Source organism: Bos javanicus, chromosome 17 (genome assembly GCF_032452875.1).
Source record: "Bos javanicus breed banteng chromosome 17, ARS-OSU_banteng_1.0, whole genome shotgun sequence".
Taxonomy (NCBI): Eukaryota; Metazoa; Chordata; class Mammalia; order Artiodactyla; family Bovidae; genus Bos; species Bos javanicus.
In genome coordinates, this window is record NC_083884.1 from 52286687 (window position 1) to 52309940 (window position 23254).

The window sequence follows — 23254 nt, forward strand, 5'->3', positions numbered from 1 at the left end:
ATGTGCTAAGGGAAGGGAACTGGTATCTTGGCAGATCCAGCAGTCACACTCAGGGACTTAGGAAACCCCTGCCAATCTACGGCCCCGGGATGAAGAAATGCCTGCGAGTTGATACTACGGGCCGTCTCCTGTGTTCATCATCATGGAGATCAGTGTTTCTGTGAGCAGTGTTCTTGGCCCCCAATGAGGGCAAAGACAGAACATATCCATCAGACAACTGTAGAATCCCCACCAGAGAAGTGAGACTTATCTGGGTTTCCTTGAGTGCCCGAAAATAGGGAAAGACCCAACTCAGTTTGAATCCATCAACTGTACATTCACTCTGTATTCATTGATGATTGAAAAGATAACAAGGGCTTCCCTGATGGTCCAGTGGTTAAGAATCCACCTTGCAATTCGAGGGACACAGGTTTGATCCCTGATCCAGGAAGATCCCACATACTTCAGAGTAACTAAGTCCGTGTACCACAGCCGCTGAGCCCATGCCCTAGAGCCGGCACTCCACAACATGAGAACCACCACGATGAGAAGCCCACACGCTGCAAGGAAGAGCAGCCCCCCGCTTGATGCAACTAGAGAAAGCCCTCATGCTTCTCAATGAAGACCCCAGTGAGGCCAATAAATAATCTAAAGAGAGAGAGAGAAAAGATAATGAAAGTAGAAGCAGAAGGCGAGGATTAGGGATGTTGCTGACTTTAGGTTTATGCCGATGGAGCTGCCGTACTCATTACTGCCATCAGGTCATATGGTTGGGAAAAGCCTCCCCTTTTTGACTGTCAAGTTTCCAGACATCCCTCTTTTTGGAGGGAACCCCCATCGTGTGGCTCTTGCTTCGAGGCAGCTCACTTGTGTCAGCAAAAGTCGAGACACCCATATTCCTGCTCCCTGGTAGCCCAGGCGCAGACACGTGGCCAAGGTATGACCACCTGGGTAACGTGCTGGGGCGAACAGTGTCCCCGTAAACTCATGTCCACTGTGAACCTGTGAGTGTGACCTTATCGGAAATATAGCAGACACTAATACAGACACCCCTGCTTGGGACCTTGAACCCTGAAGGTGAGACACAGAGCCCAGTGTCAGAGGACTGCCCGCCCAGGTAAAATGATGCAAACTTTGGGGACTTCCTGGTGCTCCAGGGGCATTTTACCTTCCAATGCAGGGGGTGTGGGCTCGATCCCTGCTTGGGGAGCTAAGATCCCACATGCCTCCTGGCCAGAAAACAAAAATATAAAACAGAAGCAATAGTGTAACAAATTCAATAAAGACTTTAAAAATGGTCCACATGTGTATCCATGGCTGAGTTCCCTTGTTGTCCATCTGAAACTATCATAACATTGTTAATCAGCTATACGCCAACACAGAATAAAAAGCTTTAAAAAATAAAAGAGCCTTAAAAAATGGTCCACATCAAAAAAATTCTTTGAAAAAATTTTTTAAAAAACAGTACAAACTTTTGGTTATTATTTCTTTTTCCTGCCCTACCAGGAGCAAACAAAATCTGGTTGGTTTCATCCATTTTCCTTTTTCATTCTCTCCGAGCTTCAATGTCCCTGATAAACCAGTCCATGGGTGAGGATACTTTCCAGAGGGTAAGGTCATTCTGCCCTACTGCATACCCACCTGGGGCCAGCTCCCCGGGGTGCTCAGTGGGCATCGCAGAGAAACAAACCATAACTGATCACTTCCGACTCTGGGCTCTGGGGCCAAGTTCCCAGCCTCTTCCTGAGTTCATCTGATCTCTGCAAGTATTGTGTTGAAGAAGGAACTTGTATCCTAGGTGTATACACCTTGTTCTATTTTTAATATCCATGGGCTTATATATGGGGCTTCCCTGGTGGCTCAGTGGTAAAAAATCCACATGCAATGCAGGAGATGCGAGGGACATGGGTTTGATCCCAAAGTTGGGAAGATCTCCCAGAGGAGGGCATGGCAACCCACTCCAGTATTCTTGCCTGGGAAATCCCATGGACAGAAACTTATATATAAGAGAGAAATGGATTTTTAAAGTTGGATGATTCCATAAAAAAAGAAGCATCAAACAGGGTCTACTGAAGTTTCTTGGATCAAGTGCAAGTTGCTAACTCAGCCTTAACCATGTAACACAAGAAGTTTAGGGAAGCATCGAACTCCACGGGCAAGTTGGAAAAGCGCTTTCCTTTTTAATTCACAGAGCAGAGAGAATTGGCTGGACTTCCACCTTACATTAAACTCGGGTCCAAGACCGTGTCAACCAGATACAAGGATCGTGCCTGGGTGGAAGCCAGGAACTGCGGCAGCCCCGCCTCTCTCCCAAGAGGCTGCAGTGTTATTACCCCATTACATGGTTAGGCAAACTAAAGCCACGTGGACGGGGTGAGACGGCGGTGCTACATTCAACTCGAGAACCCATGCATCTAGCTGCCCCTTGGTGATGAGAAGGGGAGTTTAAGGGAGAATGAGGGGAGAAAAAGAAAAATATAAATTGCTAAGGAAACCTTTGTGCCTTAAACTTAGTAAAGTGTGTAGGAGGAAGGATGGATATTTATGCAAATCAGTGTGTGTGTACAAATTAGCCTATTAACGGGGGATCTAGTCATGACCTAACACACCACCTTATTTCAATGGACCAAAAGCATTTTCTATTTTCATTTTATTTAATACATCTATTTTAACTCACTAACACCATCTTTTTCTAAAGTATGAACAAAAGATCACAAATCCTTTCTTTATCTGACGCTTCATTTACTTTTGTAAATCAAACAGACTTCTCCTACTGACTTAGAATGTCAAAAAAAATCTTGATATTTGTATGAAAATGATTTCAGGTTTCATCTTGCTTTAGATACATGCATTTTTCCAACTCACCATGATCATGTTCCTATTTAAATAATACGAATACCTCCCACTTTAAACAATATATATTTAGGCTTTCTGCTTTAGAAATACTTCCCAATTTACATATTGAAATTTGCATTCAGGAGAGATCCGTTAATGCCTGAGACAGGAGACCAAGTATCTCCTTGTCCAAACCCAAGTCCGGCTCCTCTGAGCTCTCTTCTCCCCAGGCCTCATCCTTGGGCACTGACCTCCATCAGCTGGTCCGGCTGTGACTAAGTCCCTTTAGAAAGGATCCCCTACCCTTGATATCTGATCACTTGTCCTGTCTTCAGCAAGAATCCTGCCAAGTCAGTTTAGCAAGATTCCCTACCCTCAATGTATCCTCTTGGTAACTGTCCATCCACCAATCTGCCCCACCATTGATTATAAATCTCCAGCTGTCTTTGCTGTATTCAGAGTTGAGCCTGATCTCTCCTGTATCTTGAGTCCTGACACCTACCGTCCTAAATAAAGCCTTCTGTACCACCATTATAACAAGTGTCAGAATAACTTTTCTTTTGGGCTGCACTGCATGGCTTGCAGGATCTTAGTTCCTTGATCCGGAACATGGCAGTGAAAGCACCAAATCCTAAACCACTAGACCCTCAGGGAACTCCTCACCACTAGACCACCAGGAAACTCCTCACCACTAGACCGCCAGGGAACTCCTCAGAGTAACTTAAAAAAAAAAGGGAGGGGGGGCAAAAAAGCATCTCACCGCTTGAAACCATCTGGGTGAAAAAGCATTATCAGTATAATGTAATATATTAAAAACCCATATATTAAAGAGTATTATTAATATAATGCAATATATTAAAAACCCGTATTTTACAAACCAATATTCAAAACAAGAGTGCTCTGGGACTTCCCTGGTGGTCCAATAGCTAAGAATCCACCTTCCAATGCAGGCGATGCGAGTTTGAACCCTGGTCAGGGAACTCAGAAACCCCTTGTCCCGGGGCAACTAAGCCCTCTCACCCCAACAAAAGACCCTGCATAATATAACTATGACCTAACACAGCCAAATAAATAATTTGAAAAAAAAAAAAAAGAGAGAGCATGCCAGAACATGCCTTCTTCCTCTACTCTTCCCGGTGGTCTTGTTCATGCCTACAGAATTCAGAGGTGATTCTCAGCCATTCTCCCTACGTCATCATTAACACAGGTGCCATCACCTCCAACTGGACCAACCAATCCTTCTGCCCAATTTTCCCCATTGCCCCACCCCCCTTCTCCAATCTACCACCACCCAACACTCAACTCCCCCGATGGCATTCGGAATAGTCTTCCAAACCTCCTAGCTCTGGGCCACCCAATGCTTTCCAACCTTCCTACACATACCCAATGTTCCAGAACCTTCCGGGCCCTCCACCATTGCTCTTGACATCGTGACTGCATGGGACGAGCCCAGTGCCAGCTCACACCCGCCTGCGTGTCTCAGCTTGACGCTCCTGACGTCAAGTTCACACTGAGATCTTCTGTGGCTGCCTTATCTTCCTGCGGTAGGTGGGAGAGCCACCAGCCAGGAAAATGTTTCATTTCTTTGCCACCCACGGTGCCAGCTCAATGGATCAGACATGGTGGGTATCCAGTAAATACTCATTGAGCAACTGAACAGACGTCACTATTGAATTCAACAGACCTGAAAACACGGAGGGAAAATCTTAAAAGATTTGTTTTCTGGAAGAACATTTTAGCCCTGGTTGCGGGGCCTGATGAATTTAAATCATTCAAAGTGAGCGGGCGCCCTCTTGTGGACTCAAGATGACAGTACATCACAGAAAAGCGTTCCGATGCCCGAGTTCTGAGATCTCTTGCCTGGAGGTTTTTTCCCCTCCTGACCACAGGCAAGGGGCACATGAAACCATTCCAGTAAGAAAGCTAAGGTCAACACATAGGTGACTCAGTAGCTCACTCAGAGGATTTAGCTTCTCCTTATGCCAACCAGGTAACAGGAGCTGTGGATACATTAGGGAATTTGATCCCTCCCCCTGAAAATGAAAAGAGACATAAAAAGCCCACGGACTAATACAACGTGCGGTCCTTGATTGGACTGTGGTTAAAACAAACCAGCAGTCATTGGTACAGCAAGAAACCCCGTACACAAATGTTCATTGCAGCTTCATTCATTAGCAACGGAAAAAAAGGAGACTGCCCAACTGTCCACCAACCAGAAACAGGATAATATGCGGCAAGAAAAAGGAGGAAGTTATTGCGACGCACACAACGTGGGTGAGTATTAAACATTGTCCTGCGTTAGAGAAACCTCACACTCAACAGTACACATCGTATGCTTCTATTTAAATGAAGTTCCAGAAGAGATGATGGTAGGAAAAATTGGAACAGGGGTAGCCTGTGGTTGGGAGTTGGGCTTGCAAAAGGGGTCTGGGGGCACTTTCTGGGGTGATGATAATGTGTAACTTGATAGGGATTTGGGTTACGCAGATGTACGCGTTTGTCTTAACTCATCAGATGTTACACTTAAAACAAGTGTGTCATTACACAGGTAAATTTTACCCCAACAAGAAAAACAACAACAAAACTACTGAAGGCTTATCCGTGATGCCCATGCTCAAGTGTTTTGGGGAAGGAGAATGCTGAGATCTGCACATTGCTTTGAAATGCATTGAAAAACTAAGAGGGATGAATGGACGCACAGGTGGATAGGTACATGACAAAGCCAAACGCAAGATGTTAATTATAAAAACTCGCGGTGTTGGATATGTATATGGATGATCACCAAAATTCTTTCCACATTTGAAAATCTTGAGGGGATATTTGAATAGAGGCTGGGCATTAGATGACTGAATAAATTCTGCTCCTCTTTTATGAATGATGGTGCTGCTGTGGTTCATAGGAAAATGTCCTTATTTTCAAAGACAAATATTCAAGTATTTACAGGTGAAGTGTCATAATGTCTCAAACAAGTTAAAATGCTCTCGAAAGGGAAATGAAGGTAAAATTGCAAACTGTTAATAATTGTTACATCCATGTAATGGATCTAGGGGTGTCAATTATTCTGTTTTCTCTCTTTAAAATTTTTCGTAATAAAAAGAAGACATGCTCTCTCAAGGCGCTTAGACTTCAACATCGAGTGAAAGTTCTGTCCGTTTTTCCTTGTCTAGTTGCATCCTTATGTTTTTTGTTCTAAAAATTAGTTCTATATGAGGATGAAGAAAATTTGTTAATAAGGTGTAATCTGGTGATGAGCATCGCATACGAAGAAGGGAGATACAAAGAGGATGAGTGAATGAAAAGATAAAAGACAAAATTAACCAGAAAGCACGTAATGAAAGGGGAGAGGACAGGTAAGTGTGGGAAGGAGGACATTTACCTGCTCCCATGAATCCTGGACAGAATATTTGCAAATGTGCCCCTTCCCCACACTTCTTATCTTGGTCACTGGCATCACCTTGTATCCACCTCCAAAGTCAAGACCGAAAGACTGCTCATCCACACCTGCAAGGTTCTGTATTCATCTCCTTTCAGCTTTACAAGAGCCAATTGCCATAGGTACAAATCTTATTCCTGTCTTACAGATGAGGAATCTGAGGCACAGAGAGGTCAAGCAATTGGCTTAAAATCACACAGCTAAGAAATAAGGAACCAAAATCAAAGCCAGGAAAAGTCCTTCAAAATCTGCTTCCACTATGATTTTTTTCCCGACTCTGCATTCTAAATATTTCTCCAAAATGTCATTCCCTTTTTGGGATCTTTTTTTTCATTGTGTTGACATATATATAACATTTATCATTTTAGTCTCCTTCTTCTTGACCACGCCACACGGCACGTTGGATCTTAGTTCCCTGACCAGAGATTGAAGCTGCACCCCTTGCACTGGAAGCACAGAGTCTTAATCACTGGACTGCCAGGGACATCCCCATTTTAGCTGTTTTTAAGTATACGGTTCAGTGGCATCAGGTATATTCAAATGTTATGCAAACATCCCCACCATCTGTCACTACAGCTTTTTCATCTTCCCCAAAACAAATTTTGTCCCCACTAAACACTAACTCCCCATTCCTCCTCCTCCAGTACCTGGCAGCCACTCGTCTACTTTCTGCCTATAAATTTGACCACTTTAGGTACCTCATATAAGTGGAATCATACAATATTTGTATGATACTCAACATAATGTCCTCAAACTCAATCATGTTGTATTCACAGCATGTGTAGGAATTTCCTATCTATTTAAGGCTGAGTACCATCCCATTGTGTGGACAGACCCCACTGCGCTTATTTGTTCATCCATCAATGGACACTTGAGTTGTTTCCACCTTTTGGCAAGTATGAATCATGCTGCTTCTATGAACACGAGCAGACAAATATCTGTTGGCGTCCCTGCTTTCAAATCTTTGGGGTTTGTACCCAGAAGTGGGATTGCATGATCTGATGGTGATTCCAGGAGACCGGGTTTCTTGGTTAGCTTTGCCCCCTCAGTTTTGCAATCACCCACCACCTTTTCCAGTGTCCTGTGCATAACACGGAAACAGGAAATCTTTTCCCCTTTGAATTACTATAACCATGACAATGATAAGTATCTTAAGACGGAGATGTCAGCTTCTATAAACTACGGCTACTGCCGCTAAGTCACTTCAGTCGTGTCTGACTCTGTGCGACCCCATAGACGGCAGCCCACCATAAACTACAAAGGTGGCTTTATAGGAACTTCCCTGGTGGTCCAGTGGTTAAGAATCCACCTTCCAGTGCAGGAGACGCATGTTTGATTCCTGGTTGGGGAACCAAGGTCCCACATGCTGTGGAGCAACTAAACCTGATCACTGCAATGAAGACCCAATGCAGCCAAAATTAAAGTATGTATATATATTTTAATATATATATAATATAATAAAATACAGTAGAAGAAGATGGAGTTAATGATGGTCTTAAAGTACCAGGGGTAGCTATAAAAAAATAATAAAGGTGGTTTATAAGTTCCCCGTATTGTTGCCTGGAGAGGGAGAAAAGGAGGCAGAGCAGAAGGAATATCTTTTAACCACCCATAAGCGCATAAGCTTTTCTGGTCTTTAAGCTAAAATACGCCCTACTGGGCTGCTGTGCCGTTCAGCCATCTTTTGAGCACTCTTACACGTTTAGCGGAACTTTCTTTGGTCAGATAGTGGTCATTGATGAGCCCCGCAGGAAAATGAAAAGGGAAGATAATGTTAATCTGCTGACACACAGGCTTGGGATATGTACAGCCAAAAAGGACTGCTTCATCAATAGGCTGTCTTATCAGAAACACTTGGCACGCTTCACCAAGCAGTTGTTTAAGAGTCTTTTTTAAAAACATTATCATCCGTGGTATGATTTACAGGCAATGGTCTGAGCTCTTGGAAGGAAACCTGCTTTTTCAAGCCACAGCACAAGTGAAGTAATGGTTTGTAACTCAATGATTTATAAGCTAGACTCTTAATTTTCATTTTATATTATCCCAAAGACATTGCCTGATGAAATCACATCCTGCTTCTGTTTCTTACGATACTACCCGTGGTGGCATTAGTGGCAAAGAACCTGCCTGCCAATGCAGGAGATGTAAGAGACATGGGTTTGATCCCTGGGTCCAGAAGATCCCCTGGAGGAGGGCATGGCAACCCACTACAGTATTCTTGCCGGGAGAATCCCATGGACAGAAGAGCCTGGCGAGCTACAGCCCATGGGGTGGCAAAGAGTCAGACATGACTGAAGTGACTTGGCATGCACCTCTCACAAAACAAAACCACAAAGTCTTCTTAGCATTATTAATTGTATCTTTAAATAATTTTTAAAATTTACTTTTGGCTGCGTGGGTCTTTGTTGCTGCACGAGTCTTCTCTAGTTGCAGAAAGCAGGGACTACTCTCTAGTTTCAAAATAAGGGCTCCTCATGGTGGTGGCTTCTCTTGTTTCGGACACGGGCTCTCGGGTACTCGGGCTTCAGTAGACGTAGCACACAGGCTCAGTCGCTGCAGCTCCCGGGTTGTGGAGAACAGGCTTAACAGTCGTCGTGCACAAGCTTAGTTACTCCTCGGCATGTGGGATCTTCTCGGACCAGGGATCGAACCCATGTCTCCTGCATTGGCAGGCAGATTATTTAGCACTGAACCACCAGTGAAGCCCAATTAATTATATCTTTTTATCTTTTAAATGAGTGATCATTGGAGGACTAGCCTAGATATAATTAATAAAACTTAGAATTAACAAAGAACTTAAACATATGACACAAAGGGGCATGAGAGGCAACATTGAACTTAGATAAGAAAGGCATAAATTGAACAGAGAATGCGCGAAAACTTGGGATTGTGAAGTTTAGTAACATTCACAGTAGTTGCTTTCACAGCATTTGGGGTGGGTGGACCCAGAAAGATGCTTTACAGACAACAGAAATATTCTTAAAGTAATCCAGATAACAGGTGTAGAATGGAAGTTTTTGCATTCCCCCTCTCCAAGAGGGAAAAAAAAAAACGTTTAGAAAGTTGTAGGGAGGTAGGGATGGAGAAGGGCATGGTATGCTTGCCTGGAGAAGCCCATGGACAGAGGAGCCTGGTGGGCTACAAGTCCATAGGGTCCCAAAGAGTCATATGCAATGGAAGCAACTTAGCACACACGCATGCAGGGAGGTAGGGAACCCAGATGGATAATAACAAAGAACCTGTATAATAGCCCCGACCCACCCCTTTGACCACTAGAGGGGGCTATCCATGCATTTAAAGCCACATCACTTCATTTTTCCAAGTGACACGATTCGATTTTTAACTTGCTTGATCCAAAATAACCAAAGACTTAATTTTTGACCTCTCTAGCCATGTGACATAGAATGGTCAAGTTCTCAGTGCTCAACAGCTCTTATTTCCTTAGGTAGAATAACTTTGGCATTTGACTCTGCCATGCTAATAAAATGGATCTGGGTGGTTTTCTTTAGCTTTGTTCTAAAATGTATCTACTCTAGAAATAGGTGAGGGCAATTGAGAGGTACCAACTTCCAGTTACAAAATAAATAAGTCATGGGGAATGAAATGGACAACATGGGAAATACAGCCAATAACATTTTTAAAAGATGTGTATGGTGACAGGCGGTAACTAGACTTAGCTTAGTGATCATTTTGTAATGCAAAGAAATATCAAATCTCTATGTTGTGCAGCTAGAACACAACACTGCAGGGAAATTATACTTCAATAATAGATGGATGGCTGTATCAACTCTAATAAAGACAACAGCAACACTATTTCTAGTAAAAAGTAAATAATAAAGCAAATTGTTCTTCAGTCTGAGGATACCTTCTTTTTGACAGGGACATTTTTAAAGTCTTCATTGAATTTGTTACAGTATTGCTGGCCTTCCCTGGTGGCTCAGAGGGTAAAGCATCTGCCTGCAATGCAGGAAACCCAGCTTCAATCCCTGCGTTGGGAAGATCCCCCGGAGAAGGAAACAGCAACCCACTCCAGTATTCTTGCCTGGAGAATCCCATAGACGGAGGAGCCTGGTAGGCTGGAGTCCACGGGGTTGCAAAGAGTCAGACACGACTGAGCGACTTCACTTTCACAGTACAGCTACTGTTTTATGTTTTGGCTTTTTGGCAGCAAAGAATGTGGGATCTTAGCTCCCAGACCAGGAATTGAACCCGCACCCCCTGCATTGGAAGGTGAAGTCTTGGCCACTAGACAGCCAGGGAGGTTCCCTGAGAGCATTCTTTGTTTTATAAAAGGAAAATGAACATCCCTCACTACTTCATGGGCTTAACAAATACCCCAAACTATCCAGAGAACATAAAACTCTTTAGTGTATGATTAATATTCAACTGTGGTTGGATGGTGTCACAGACTCAAAGGACATGAGTTTGAGCAAACTCCAGGAGATAGTGGAGGCCAAGGGTCTTGAAGAGTCAGACACGACTTAGTGACTGAACGACTACAACAACATAAGTGAGTCAGCAACTTCTAGATGACTATTCTTTACCCAGGAGACAAAAAAAAAAAAAGAATCCCAGCTTGGCTTTTTTCCATCAAATAATTGGCTCTTTCCCAATTACTCACATAACTCAAGTTTGCTTAAGTACTGTCAGCTAATTTGATTATATTATTCAAGACTAAATCATGAAGGCAAATGAAATATAATTAATTCTAAAGCAAATGTATCTATTTTCCTGTTCCATACTCAAGGGGGTTATTGAGTGATTGCTTCACCCCATTGGTGTGCATATTAAACTTGTGTTGGGGGCTTCCCAGGTGGCTCCGTGGTAAAAGAATCTGCCTGCCAATGCAGGAGACACGGGTTCAATCACTGAGCTGTGAAGATTCCCTGGAGAAGGAAATGGCAATCCACTCTAGTATTCTTGCCTGGGAAATCCCATGGACAGAGGAGCCTGGCAGGCTACAGTCCATAGGGTCTCAAAGAGTCAAACACAACTTAGCAACTAAACAAAAACCACACACACACACCATCTATCATTGCACTAAAATTGTGTTGATATTCCAAGGCAGTGATTAGAGGGGCCCGAGGACTTCGGGAAACTTGAACACGCATGATGTAGTGCGTGTTCTCTGAGAGTGAAGAAAAGAAGAGAGAAGAGACCCCAGGTGATGCTTCAGAGCTGATGGGGATCACAAGCCACTTCCCTGCAGGGGTCCCTGACAACACTGGCCTCTCGAGCCTTTGAGGAGGCCCCGCACTGAGCACTGAGGTTGACAGCAATCTTTCTCCCAGGCTTCTTGCAGTACAAGGATCTCTTGAGGATATTGATTAGCACTTTTGTTGAGATGAAACACTTAACGCTGGAAAGAGAGTTATTCACACATCTCCCTGCCGCTTGGTCTGAGTCAGGTCTGCACCTTGCCGAACATGAGATCAAAACACAGGGGAAATTAGGAAGCGACTTGAGATGGCCAACTGGCGAGTACCCTGGATGTGTGATTAAAGACAGCTGGAGTTCACGGACTCCAGCTTTTCGTCCTTCCTTTCCTCAGAATGACTGTTCTGTAAATATTACTTTTGTGTATTCACATGGGGCAGAAATTTCATTTGGGGGACTTCCCTGGTGGTCCAGTGGTTAAGACTTTGCCTTCCAAGGCAGGGGGTGTGGGTTCCATCCCTGGTCGGGAAGCTAAGATCCCAGGTACCCGTGGCCAAAAAAACAAAACACAAAACAGAAGCAGTGTTGCAACAGATTCGATAAAGACTTTAAAAACGGTTCATATCAAAGCCATATGTATTTAAATATACATTTTTTTTTTTTAAAGAAATTTCTACTGGGGCGGTCTGGCCTGATATCATCTCAAACTCAGTCTCTGTAGGCGTGTGGTCAGTCTGGACCACCCTTGGATCTGGTCAGGAGCCCCTGCCCGGGGGTCCATGCTTTAGACAGCTCCACTTGGACCCTCTCGGGGGCCATGAGGATGTGCCCACCTGGATCCCTGCCTCCACACTGTGCTCCAAATCCCCGCCCTCATCGTCACCAGAGGTTTCTCCCCCAACAGCCCCGGCCTCAGTCCTTGGGCCCACACAGGCTTTTCCCAGGGTCCAGGTGCCCAGGAGTCCTGGATCGGACTATTCTTGTGAACCCAGAACCTTCCCTCTCCCCGTTGCCTGGGAAGCATCCCTGTCACCAGGGTGTGCAGCCTCTCTTTACTGCAGAGACCAGAAAGGTCTCCCTGCTTCTGGTCCGGCCCAATGGGCTATCCACTCACCCCACTGAGGGTCTCCTTCACTCCCCTATGACACTCCTCCCTGAACACTAGAGCCCCTTCCCCTCCTTCCTTCAGGCAGGGGTGCCAGGTTTGGCAAATGAAAATAGAAGGCACTTGGTTAGATGTGAATCTCAGATGGATGAATAAACGACGAGTACGTTTTAGCATCAGTAGGTCAAATATCTGAAAATCAAATGTAACCAGGCATTCTGCACTTCATTAGGCAACCTTATCTATGTGTGGCTCCTCGGGATCCAGGGGGCCCCTCCTCTGCCCCCCAACAACTCCTTGGGGTCCTAACAGTGTTGTATGTTATGGGTTATCCTTATTTTTTCAGAATGACTCAGCACAGTGATAGGTGAAAGGAACAAGAACAAAAAATGGTCTTGATAAAGATCAAGCATATTAAATTCAAAGGCTTGGTTTACGGTTTTTCTTTAGTATGTATTTACTTGGCTGTGCTAGGTCTTAGCTATGGCATGCGGAATCTTTGATCTTCACTGCAGCACGTGAGATCTAGTTCCCTGACCAGGGATCGAACCTGGGCCCCCTGCATTGGGAGCATGATGTCTTAGCCACTGGATCCCCAGGGAAGTCCCCGGCTCAGTTTACTTTCAACTAATAGATGAATTTAGGGCTATAAAAACTTTTACTCATTTCCATCACACCTGAGATACGTTACATGGTATTGTCACTGCCATTCATCTCTAAATAGTTGGCACATGCACTGACTTCCTGGCTAGCTGTCAGCCTGAAGGGGAAGGGATGTTTTGCTAGTTTTTTGTGAATCTCCAAGTGGATAGGATTTTTGTCTCCTTCTCAGCACCTTTGATTTGTAAGATGTTTTACAGTCAGAGGATGTGGCCTGTGGGATTTATGCATTTTGGAATCTGATGAGATTTTCTTTCTGGGATAAAACATGGTCAGTTTTTATGAATGCTCCAAGAGGGTTTGTTGACACAAAGTTCAGAGACAGCTGATAGATCAAGTTTGTTAACAGTGATGGTTGGTTTTTGTCTAATTGATTTGCAGATTTCTGAGATATGAGGATTAATATGTTCTGTTGTGGTTGGGAATTAATTTCTCACTGTACCTCTAAACACATAAGCTCTCTCTTTCAAAGCTATGTTTTTAGTTGAACAAAGGTACATAACTATTTATCTTGACAACTTATTCCCTGCATAAATGGATGCTTTTTACCTTGCATTTTATTGGCAAGGCTGCCACCACTGGCTTTCTGTTAATATTTTCCTGGTATGTTTTTTCCCTTTCTTATTTTCAGCCTTTTGTGTCACTTCTTTCTCATACATGGTCTCTTATAATCAACCTGTACACATATTTGTGGTGAAGTTTACCGTTCAACTTGAAAATGTCCAGAAACAGCAGAATTTAATCCATTCATATTTATTAGAATGCAAACGGAAAGTGTTCATCGCTCAGTCAACTCTTTGTGACGCTATGGACTATACAGCCCACCAAGCTCCTCTGTCCATGGAATTCTCCGGGCAAGAATACTGTAGTGAGTTGCCATTCCCTTCTCCAGAGGATATTCCTGACCCAGGGATTGAACCCTGATCTCCTGCATTGCAGATTGACTCTTTACAGCCTGAGCCACCAGGGCCTCACTATGATGAGTACTATGCTGACATCTACTCCTGCTCTCTTATGTTTTTTAAGATTTTTGGTGTGGGCCGTTTTTAAAGTCCTTACTGAATCTGTCACAATTTCGCTTCTATGTTTTGACTTTTGGGCCCTGAAATGTGGGATCTTAGTTCCCCAGCCAGGGATCACACCTGCAACCCCTGCACTGGAAGGTGAAGTCTTGACCACTGGACCACCAGGGAAGTCCCTTGCCATCTTATTTTATGCTTCTCTTTCTTTTGATTTCTTCTCCTGATGTGTACTGGATCGAGTGAGCTGTCTTGGCATACAGTACGTAGGAAACTGATTCTTCTCCAAACACTGTTGGCAGCAGTGATGCTGTGTGGCCTGCTGGTCGCTAGTTGCCATCTCCAGCTAATTCCTCACAGCATGTTAGGAGGACTCACCCTCTGGACTAAGTCCCTGTGCATCTTGAGCTTATTTCAGAAAGGGAGGGGATGTGCAAGGGCAGAGGAGCACCAGGGTAGAAAGGACACTTTGGGGAACAGACAGGCTGAAGGCTCAAGGTGATTGCTTTAACCATGAACAGGGAGATATTTCCTTAATTTGGTATACCAAGCAAGGGAAGGGGGACACAGAAATGAGACATGGAAGGACACGACACCAAGTGATGTGAATAGGTTTATCTGAACCTAAGTACAGCCTGCCCCAGCACTGGGGCCCTCGCTCCAATTTTACACCAGGAATTGCCTCTCCTGCAACTAAGAGCCAGACTCAGTTGTGGCTCCGGCATTTTCCGTGCATGGAGCTGACTCCTCGCGTGTCCAGCCAGTCCTTCTGAAGGACCCAGCTGTTCTCACCTACACAGACTCTCTCACATTGTTCACAGGACTTCTCCCCTGAGCACAGGACACTGTATTGTAACACAGGCTTGCACTGAGCCCACTGTAACAGGTACACACGGACCTTTCACCTTATGCCAACAGTGTCTTCTTGCCTCCCAACACAGCACACGGTTAGTGTTTTTGTTTTGCTATTACCCGGCTTTCGGTTCATCCCAGTGACCCACTGCTGTTCTGACCTCTTAGGTGTCCCTTTTCCCAAGGTCCCTGCACAACAAATAACTGTGTGGCTCAATCAGAAAGTTCTTCTCAATCAGTGTTCTTTATCCATTAGAGTCACGAGCTAAATTGAAAAGACTGCCTTCCTCGAAAAACGCCTATATACCCACAGGTACACAAAACTGCATACAGTTTAAGAAGGTTCTGGATCTCTTTGAGACCCATCTATAGATCCTGGGTTTAAAAACTCAACATGACACTCCAACTCTAATTCATGATGCAGAGAAGACCTGGGCCAAGACCAACTTTACAGAGGAGGAGGCCAGGTCAGGGTGAACCCACTTTCTGAAGCAGTATGGGGGAGCAGGACCAAAGGGGTACATGCAAAACAGGCTATAAATTGTGTAAATTCACCTGAAAATCAGGAAGAGCAACATACATGTGCTATTATCTTATTCTAAAAGTGTATTTTATTTGCATCTATTATAACTGTTTGCTGTTTAGTCACTAAGTCGTGTCTGACTCTGCGACCCTGCAGACTATAGCCCATCGGGCTCCTCTGTCCATGAGATTTTCCAGGCAGGAATACTGGAGGGGGCTGCCATTTCCTTCTCCAACATTACACCTGCATCTGAACAATGAAAGCGCTTTGGTTCAACAGGGCACAGCCCACCAAGACCTCCGCTGACACATGTAACAAACACAGGGCCCGGGAATCTCCAGATTTGCTCATGTGCCTCTTAATATTTTAAAATATAAGGTGAGAATGATTTATTTAAAATGTCTTTGTGTCCTTCTGACCTCAGATTTACTCTACCTTATGCACACCAGGCAGAGAAAGCAATGGCACCCCACTCCAGCACTCTTGCCTGGAAAATCCCATGGACGGAGGAGCCTGGTGGGCTGCAGTCCATGGGGTCGTGAAGAGTCGGACACGACTGAGTGACTTCACTTTCACTTTTCACTTTCATGCACTGGAGAAGGAAATGGCAACCCACTCCAGTGTTCTTGCCTGGAGAATCCCAGGGACAGAGGAGCCTGGTGGGCTACAGTCCATGGGGTTGCAGAGTTGGACACAACTGAAGCAACAGCACCCAAGTACTTTATATGTGTTTATTTTCTCAAATGTCTCCCAGGTTACGTTATTTTCAATACCATTTTACAAATGAGAAACCTGAGGTTCAGAGAAGTTAAGCTCAAGGTCACAGGGTAAGGGCTCTATCACCTTCAGCTTCCCCACCCCTCTTCATCTCAATCCACGTACCAACTCGGCAATCCTACTTATAATCTGCTTCCTGCCCTGTGATGGTATCAACCTCTTTCTCACCTCCTCTTCAGGGTTTGATTTCACCGTTGAGTATTTTTTCTATCTTCTGATATTTGCTTTCACTTATTATTTTCAAATTGCTGAGGATAACAGCAGGCTGTACAGAAAACATTGCTTAATAATTTAAATTTGGGGGAATAACTGAACCAAGAGTTGGAAGGCCCCTGGGAAGGCATCGGGAAACTGGGAAGTGAGCCGTGACTTCTCACTCTCATACCTGAACCCCCAGCAGGCACAGGAGTGACCTAATGGGTGAACGTGAATGGAATTGTGACCTCTCTGCCCCACCCCACTCACACTGAAAGGGTTGTCTGGATTACTTCTGCCTCAACCAGAAGTGGAGCAGACTCGCCCCAAGAGGCAGATGGATGCCAGACCTTCTATTGGAGACTGTAGCTCGGGTCTGGGCCACCATTGCTTAGCTGAGAGGTGTCAGGCCTCAGCAGAGGTGGGTGACAGCCATCAAGGGCCACAGCAGAGCTTGCAAAGTGAAATAGAAGCCTATGGGCAGCATACAGATAACTGTTTAGTCGCTCAGTCATGTCCAACTCTTTGCGACCCTGTGGATGTATAGCCCACCAGGCTCCTCTGGCCATGGGAGTTCTCAGGCAAGAATACTGGAGTGGGTTGCCATTTCTTTAATACAAATACCAAAATGGGTCACACAGGAAACGTGAATTGCTAACCTTTAAAAATAATTAAATTTTAAGTAAAAATCTGGATTGTTGGTTTTTCCTTAAAAGAGCAGACCACGTGGGACCCTGAGGCCTGGTTTCCACAATGGAAACAAACAGCTACCGCTGAGCAGGCCATCTTCTCAGGAGGGTGGGCTTTCTCCAGTCTGCCACAGACCTCATGACTCCTTGGTCAACTGCTTGTCCCCTGGGCCAGGGCGTCCTCACATCCTGGTTTGCTGGGATGGTCCCAGTTTAGGCTTGTTGTCCGTGTTTGAGTATTAACAGCAACCTCTTCACTATATCATATGGTCACCTAGACATAATGCACAAGCCCACTCCACCGTACACACACATAGACAGACAGACAGACACACACACACACACACACACGCCACCAAATTCATACCACCATATGTCAAGCACAGAACCCTGTTATAAAGTGATTTTATTAAATTGATTTGGACATACTGTAGGTCAAATAATATTTTCCAAAGATAACAATTATGGACTTTAAAGCTCGACATAAAATTAGTAGCTTCAAAAGTGTTAGTCATATTCCCCAGCAACAGCATGATAAAATAATTCAACTATGTAGAAATATAGAACTCTAGGACTAGCTGGAAACTCGGAAATCATTTAGCCTAATGTCCTCATTTTGTACGTGAGAAAACTAGACTCAAAGATTAAGCGATTTTGCCCAAGCTCACATACCTAATAGTAATAAAGCTAGAAATCAAACCAATTTTTCCTAAAACTAAAATTCTATTAATGATATTTCAACTGGCTTGCTATCAACTAAAAGTCTAGGCTTTTCTCTAATGCTCCATACTACTGTGACATGGTAGAGTGTTAAGACACTACAGTAAATCGTAGTCGAGGAATTCAGGCCTGGAAGGGGCTTTATCAAATAACTAAGCCAACCCTCTCTTCGCAAAAAGGAGGAAAATTATGTGAAGTGACTTCCCAAAGGCTTGTTAACAGAGCTATCCAGATGAAAATTCAGATGGTAACACATGTACCCTCCCCCAATCCCATCTTCTACTTTCACCCACTCAGTTATATGCCCCTTTTAAATCTCCTTTATGCACTGAGGTTTTAGTTATACAAAAACCCCTTCCAGTCAAACAGAAGAACTTAATTCAAATATGAAGAGAAAATCAAGCTTTGTTTTGTATTTCGGTGACTATTTCGGGTAGTTCATTTTCCAACCTCTCAAGACAGTGGACAGACACTGCTAACCTGATCACCCAGTTCAGAGCTTTCAAAAAGCCTTAATTTCCCCCAAAGACTTCCTGAGCAAAAAGGACTACATGTGGGAAATCAACGAAAACAGGAATGAGGAGAGAAACAAAGTTCAAACTTAGTTGCTTTTTGTTGTCATTGGGGACTTTTGGTCTTCTAAACATTCCTGGAGTTCCTCCACATGAGTTTTTATTATCAATGTAGCCAAAAAAAAAAAAAAAAAAAGGCCTATAAACGTCAGGATACTGAGCGTTCAGCATCTCCCCCGCCCTGCTGCTCACTACACTCACCGGGCCACGCCTTCTGCTCCGCCCACTGCGCACCGCAAGGCCGACCCACCTGCGAAAGCTGGGCACCTGCGCTCCGCAGCCACCCCGGGCCACCCTCGCTGGCACAAAGGCCTCCCTGACCGCTATCTACTGCCGCCCCCCACCCTCACCCACCCCCCACGGCTCTAAATCATCACCCTAGGTTATTTTCTCCATAGCACTTAATCACTATCTCACACTACGTTATTTGTTTACTTGCTTATCATCTGTCTCCTCCACCAGAAGTCAACTCCACGAGAGTAGGGCCCTTGTCTGTCTTACTCAGTGGTATCCCCCGCAAGGGGCACAGTGCCTGGCACATAGGAGGTGTTCAATAAATACTTGTCCAATGAATGAAGAAAGAAAAGGAGAAGTTTACAGAGACATTCCTGCCTACAAAGGAATGGATATGTAATCTTACACATTATTGCCAAAAATTACAGAAACAGAAACTATTATTAGGGACGCCTCCTACCATCCACTTCTCCTACGGGAAAGTGGCTCCACGTGTTACTAAAGGAGCCCCAGAGGGCAGTTCTGGATGGAGAAAAGTCCTAACTCCGCTCACTTTCTCCTCCCTATTTACATTCAGCTATTTCCCCCCCCCCAAAAAAACAAAAAATATTCAAGTTAAAAATATGTGATGTAGCCACTAGAAAATTAAGTCTAACATAGTGACACAGTGATTAGCAGAATTCACAAAATTAAAGTTCAAGGGCGTGTATGCTTGCCAATGATTTTCTCTGATAGGCAAAGTGGCCATCATGAGTCACCTAAAACCTAAAATGAAACTTGATGCCATCTAGGAAGGGGTGGATATTTATGGGCATTTGGAGGATACACGGGTAAAGTGAGTGCAGAAGTAATGGGATACATGGACAGATATGGAGAGGCTAAGCCAAGTGGTAACCTCTGAAGTACCAGAACACTACTTGGTGGGAGCTGGCCGTTTTCAGATGCATTTACCGGTATGCTGGGATCAAGAGGAGGAAGATCGTGAGTTCCTGAAATGGGGCAGTATCTGGGGTAACTTTTAGGTAAAGTGTAGACAGAAGGTGACTTAGGAGGCTGCACAACGACCATGGTTTCCTGTGTAGTTATTCCACCAGAATCCCAGGAAATGCACACCCACGACTGGGACCTCACAGCCTGCCCTGGGCACACACTCACAGGAGCTCCAGATTCACAAGTTGTGCAACACACTTGGCATGAATCCAAAAACTCACCCTCACACATGCCTCCTGGAAAACAATGTTCTGCTGGGTCCTGCTGTAAAAATTTCTTGGATCAATGTAGGTATTTACAGGGTTTTTCCTTCCTAGTGGCACTTATGGGTTTTAAGAATTTTTTTTTAAACTCTTAGCAAAACACTTTATATAACTGATATTTTGAGATGGTTTCTCTCCTTTGTGTGCACTCTCTGGTGGATGCAGAGGCTGGTGCTCTGACTGAAGGCCTTCCCACACTCATCACACTTAAAAGGTTTTTCCCCTGTGTGTACTCTCTGATGGATGCAGAGGCTGGAGCTCTGGCTGAAGGCCTTCCCACACCCACAGCACCTATAGGGCTTCTCCCCGGTGTGCACTCTCTGATGGATGCAGAGGCTGGAGCTCTGGCTGAAGGCCTTCCCACACTCATAGCATTTATAGGGCTTCTCTCCTGTGTGGACTCTCTGATGCATGCAGAGGCTGGAAGTGTGCCTGAAGGCCTTCCCACACTCTTCACATTTAAAGGGCTTCTCTCCGGTGTGCACTCTCTGATGCATGCAGAGGTTTGAACTATTGCTAAAGCCCCTTCCACACTCACTACAGACATAGGGTTTCTCACCTGTATGAACTCTCATGTGAATCTGCAGGTGTGAGCTCCAATTGAAGGCTTTGCCACACTCGTAACACTTATAGGGCTTCTCCACTGTGTGGATTTTCTTATGTCTGTTAAGTTTGGTCGTAGTACTAAAATCCTTACCGCAATCGTCACATTTATAGACCTTCTCTCCTGTGTGGTCTCGCCAATGAATGTGAAGTTCTGATATATGAAAGAAACCCTTGTCACACTTGTCACATTTATGGGGCTTCTCAGCAGTGTGAATCTTCTGATGCATAAAAAGATCTGCTCTCTCAGAGAAAAACTCCCTGCACATGGGGCACTTGTAGATCATGGTTCCTATTTGGTATCGTGATTCAGAGATTTCCTTACAATGACTACAGGCGGCTGTCTCAGAGTCTCTCATTTGGCCATGTTGGCGTTTATCTCAAGCTGGCTCTATGTGGGAGGTCTGAGGTCGGCCTAAGCTTTTCCCTGCCTGTCTTTCTATGGAAGGTTTCTTCCTGCATAGTGTTCCTCACTCAGTATTATTGATTATAAAGTGACATGTATATCCACATCAACTCTGGAACTCAATAACACAGCACTTTCTTTAAGATCCTGAGCTGTCAACATTCCAAGAGGCTGCCAAGGTGCAAACCTTTGTGCTTTTAAGCCCCTGGAATCTTCCTCTTGCAGAATAATCTCGTTCGTCTCACTTGCAGGGAAAGGCCTGCCCAGTGTCCCCTGCGGCCGAGGGCGCAATCCTGCGTGCTGGCCTCGGTCCCCGGGAGCCTCCCCGTGCAGAGTCACTATGGCATCCTGCCTCCTTCGCATCAGACGGGAGCCTCCCCAGAAGCCAGCACCGCGGGCCCAGGCGTGTCAGTCCTCCGTGTGAGCCTCCCTGCACGGCTGTTGCTCTGGCAGTCTCCTGTAAGAGAAACGTAAACACACACACTGAGAACGCCTTTCTCGTCCAGAAAACTGCTGTGGGTTCTATAATTAATTTCCAATAAGTGAAACAGTGGTGACACGGACCTTCTGTGATCTTGAGGAAGGAGCTCTCTCTTCCAGAGATGGGTCTCTTGGATTTGCAGGTCTGAAGAAGAGAATTTGTAGATATCATGCTCCCATTCACAGCCTAAGCACATAATCCAATTACAACCGCTGACTGTCATTATCTGAGCAACACCAAGGGCTAATATTATTGAAAAAGAGAAGAAATCCTCAGAAGACCTACATGTGAGTATGAGAAGCAGCTGTCTACACAAAGGAGCAAGAAGGAAACCCCCTCCACCTGGAACCTCAGAAGGAACAATGCTGCTGCTTCTGGAGCTGAAACACAATACTGAGGAGCCCTCCAATCCAGAGAAAGTAAACACATGACATGTCGGCATCAAGAGTCATTCCCTCGCTTAACTGTCCCAATGGTTTCCTGATGTTCTTAGAATCCCAATCCTTAACCTAAAACCCAAGGTCCTGCATGGCCCTGCCCCACCCGCCCCAACCTCACACACAGCTGGGTGTGTCAGCTGCCCCTCTCCCCTCTTCCTCAAGAAGGCTCCTGGCTGAGACTCTATTTAAATCTCTTATTTGATTCCTTCAAAGTACAGTGAACTTGTAATTATCTAATTGTTCCTTGTTTTTTGTTCTGTCTCCTGTGCTAGAAAGTAAACGCCAGGAGGGAGGAACTTAGTACGTTGCTCACTTACATTCTGGCCAAGCAGAGGTGTTCAATCAATACCTACTGGATGTATCCACAGGGTACTTAATGACACCTCCTCTCTCCTGCAGACATGTCCTGCTTCATTCTGGTACAGCAGATAAAGGTATATTTTCCACTGCCTTATTACCAGACTTTTGATAACCAATATGGGACAAAATATACACCAAATAGACACAGAAGAAAATCCCCAAGTACTCCATCTGAAATCTTTTGAGATTTAGGATGCCTTAGCTACATTTTCATGTCCTGTATTATGCTCAGCAAGTGATAACTTCAGTTACTTAGTTAATGAAATAAACAGATCTTAGAATAACATTCTCAATAATATGTTCAATACAAAGACAGGCCACACAAGAGCTTGAGGAGGTTTCTTTAACATTAAAATCACAAAATAAGGGGACCTCCCCAGTGGTCCAGCAGTTAAGAGTCCAAGCTTCCAATGCAAGGGATGCAGGTTCAATCCCTGGTCGGGGAATGAAGATCCTACATGCCAAGTAGCATGGCCAAAAAAAAAAAAAAAAAAAAAATTGCAAAATAAACGGTACTGTTTCCAGATGGAAGTGTCAAGATAATGTAATTCACCTAAACAACCAAGGTTTCAGCAAAAGAAAATATAATCAGTGTGTGAAAGATTATATATGCTTCTATCCTCTGATTAATCACATTTCTAGAGATCTATCCCAAGATATACTGGCAAAATAGGAGACGGCCAGTTTATTCACTCATGCGGTACCTGTCACAGCAAAACTGCAGGCAGCCCAAGGCCCACCCACTGGGGAGGCCTGAATCAACTATGGGGCTTCCTTACAGGGAACTACTGCTCAGTCATCAAAAAGAGGGAATGGGACGAGCACGATGTACTGACACAAGGAAGCCCAGGTGCTGGTGGTGGTGGTTTAGTCGCTAAGTCGTGTCCGACTCTTGTGACCCCATGGACTGTAGCCTGCCAGGCTCCTCTGTCCATGGGATTCTACAGGCAAGAATACTGGA

The 23254-nt window shown here is 44.7% G+C and overlaps 1 protein-coding gene across 8 annotated transcripts in view; it reads right to left on the minus strand.

The window, feature by feature from the left end:
- Positions 1–23254, minus strand: part of ZNF664 (zinc finger protein 664) — a 153119-nt gene that overhangs the window by 98977 nt on the left and 30888 nt on the right. For 4 of the 8 annotated variants that reach the window (XM_061384578.1, XM_061384577.1, XM_061384580.1 and 1 more), the window contains 2 exons: positions 21577–21637; positions 19945–21469 (listed from right to left, as the gene is read on the minus strand). The exons of 1 other annotated variant lie outside the window; for it this stretch is intronic. In XM_061384578.1, coding sequence (XP_061240562.1) covers positions 20108–20965 — 858 coding nt within the window. In that variant the 5' untranslated portion in view covers positions 20966–21469; positions 21577–21637 and the 3' untranslated portion in view covers positions 19945–20107. Of the gene's footprint in view, positions 1–17613; positions 21470–21576; positions 21638–23254 lie in introns of those variants that run through there. 3 more of the 8 variants (XM_061384582.1, XM_061384584.1, XM_061384583.1) reach the window with 2 other exon arrangements.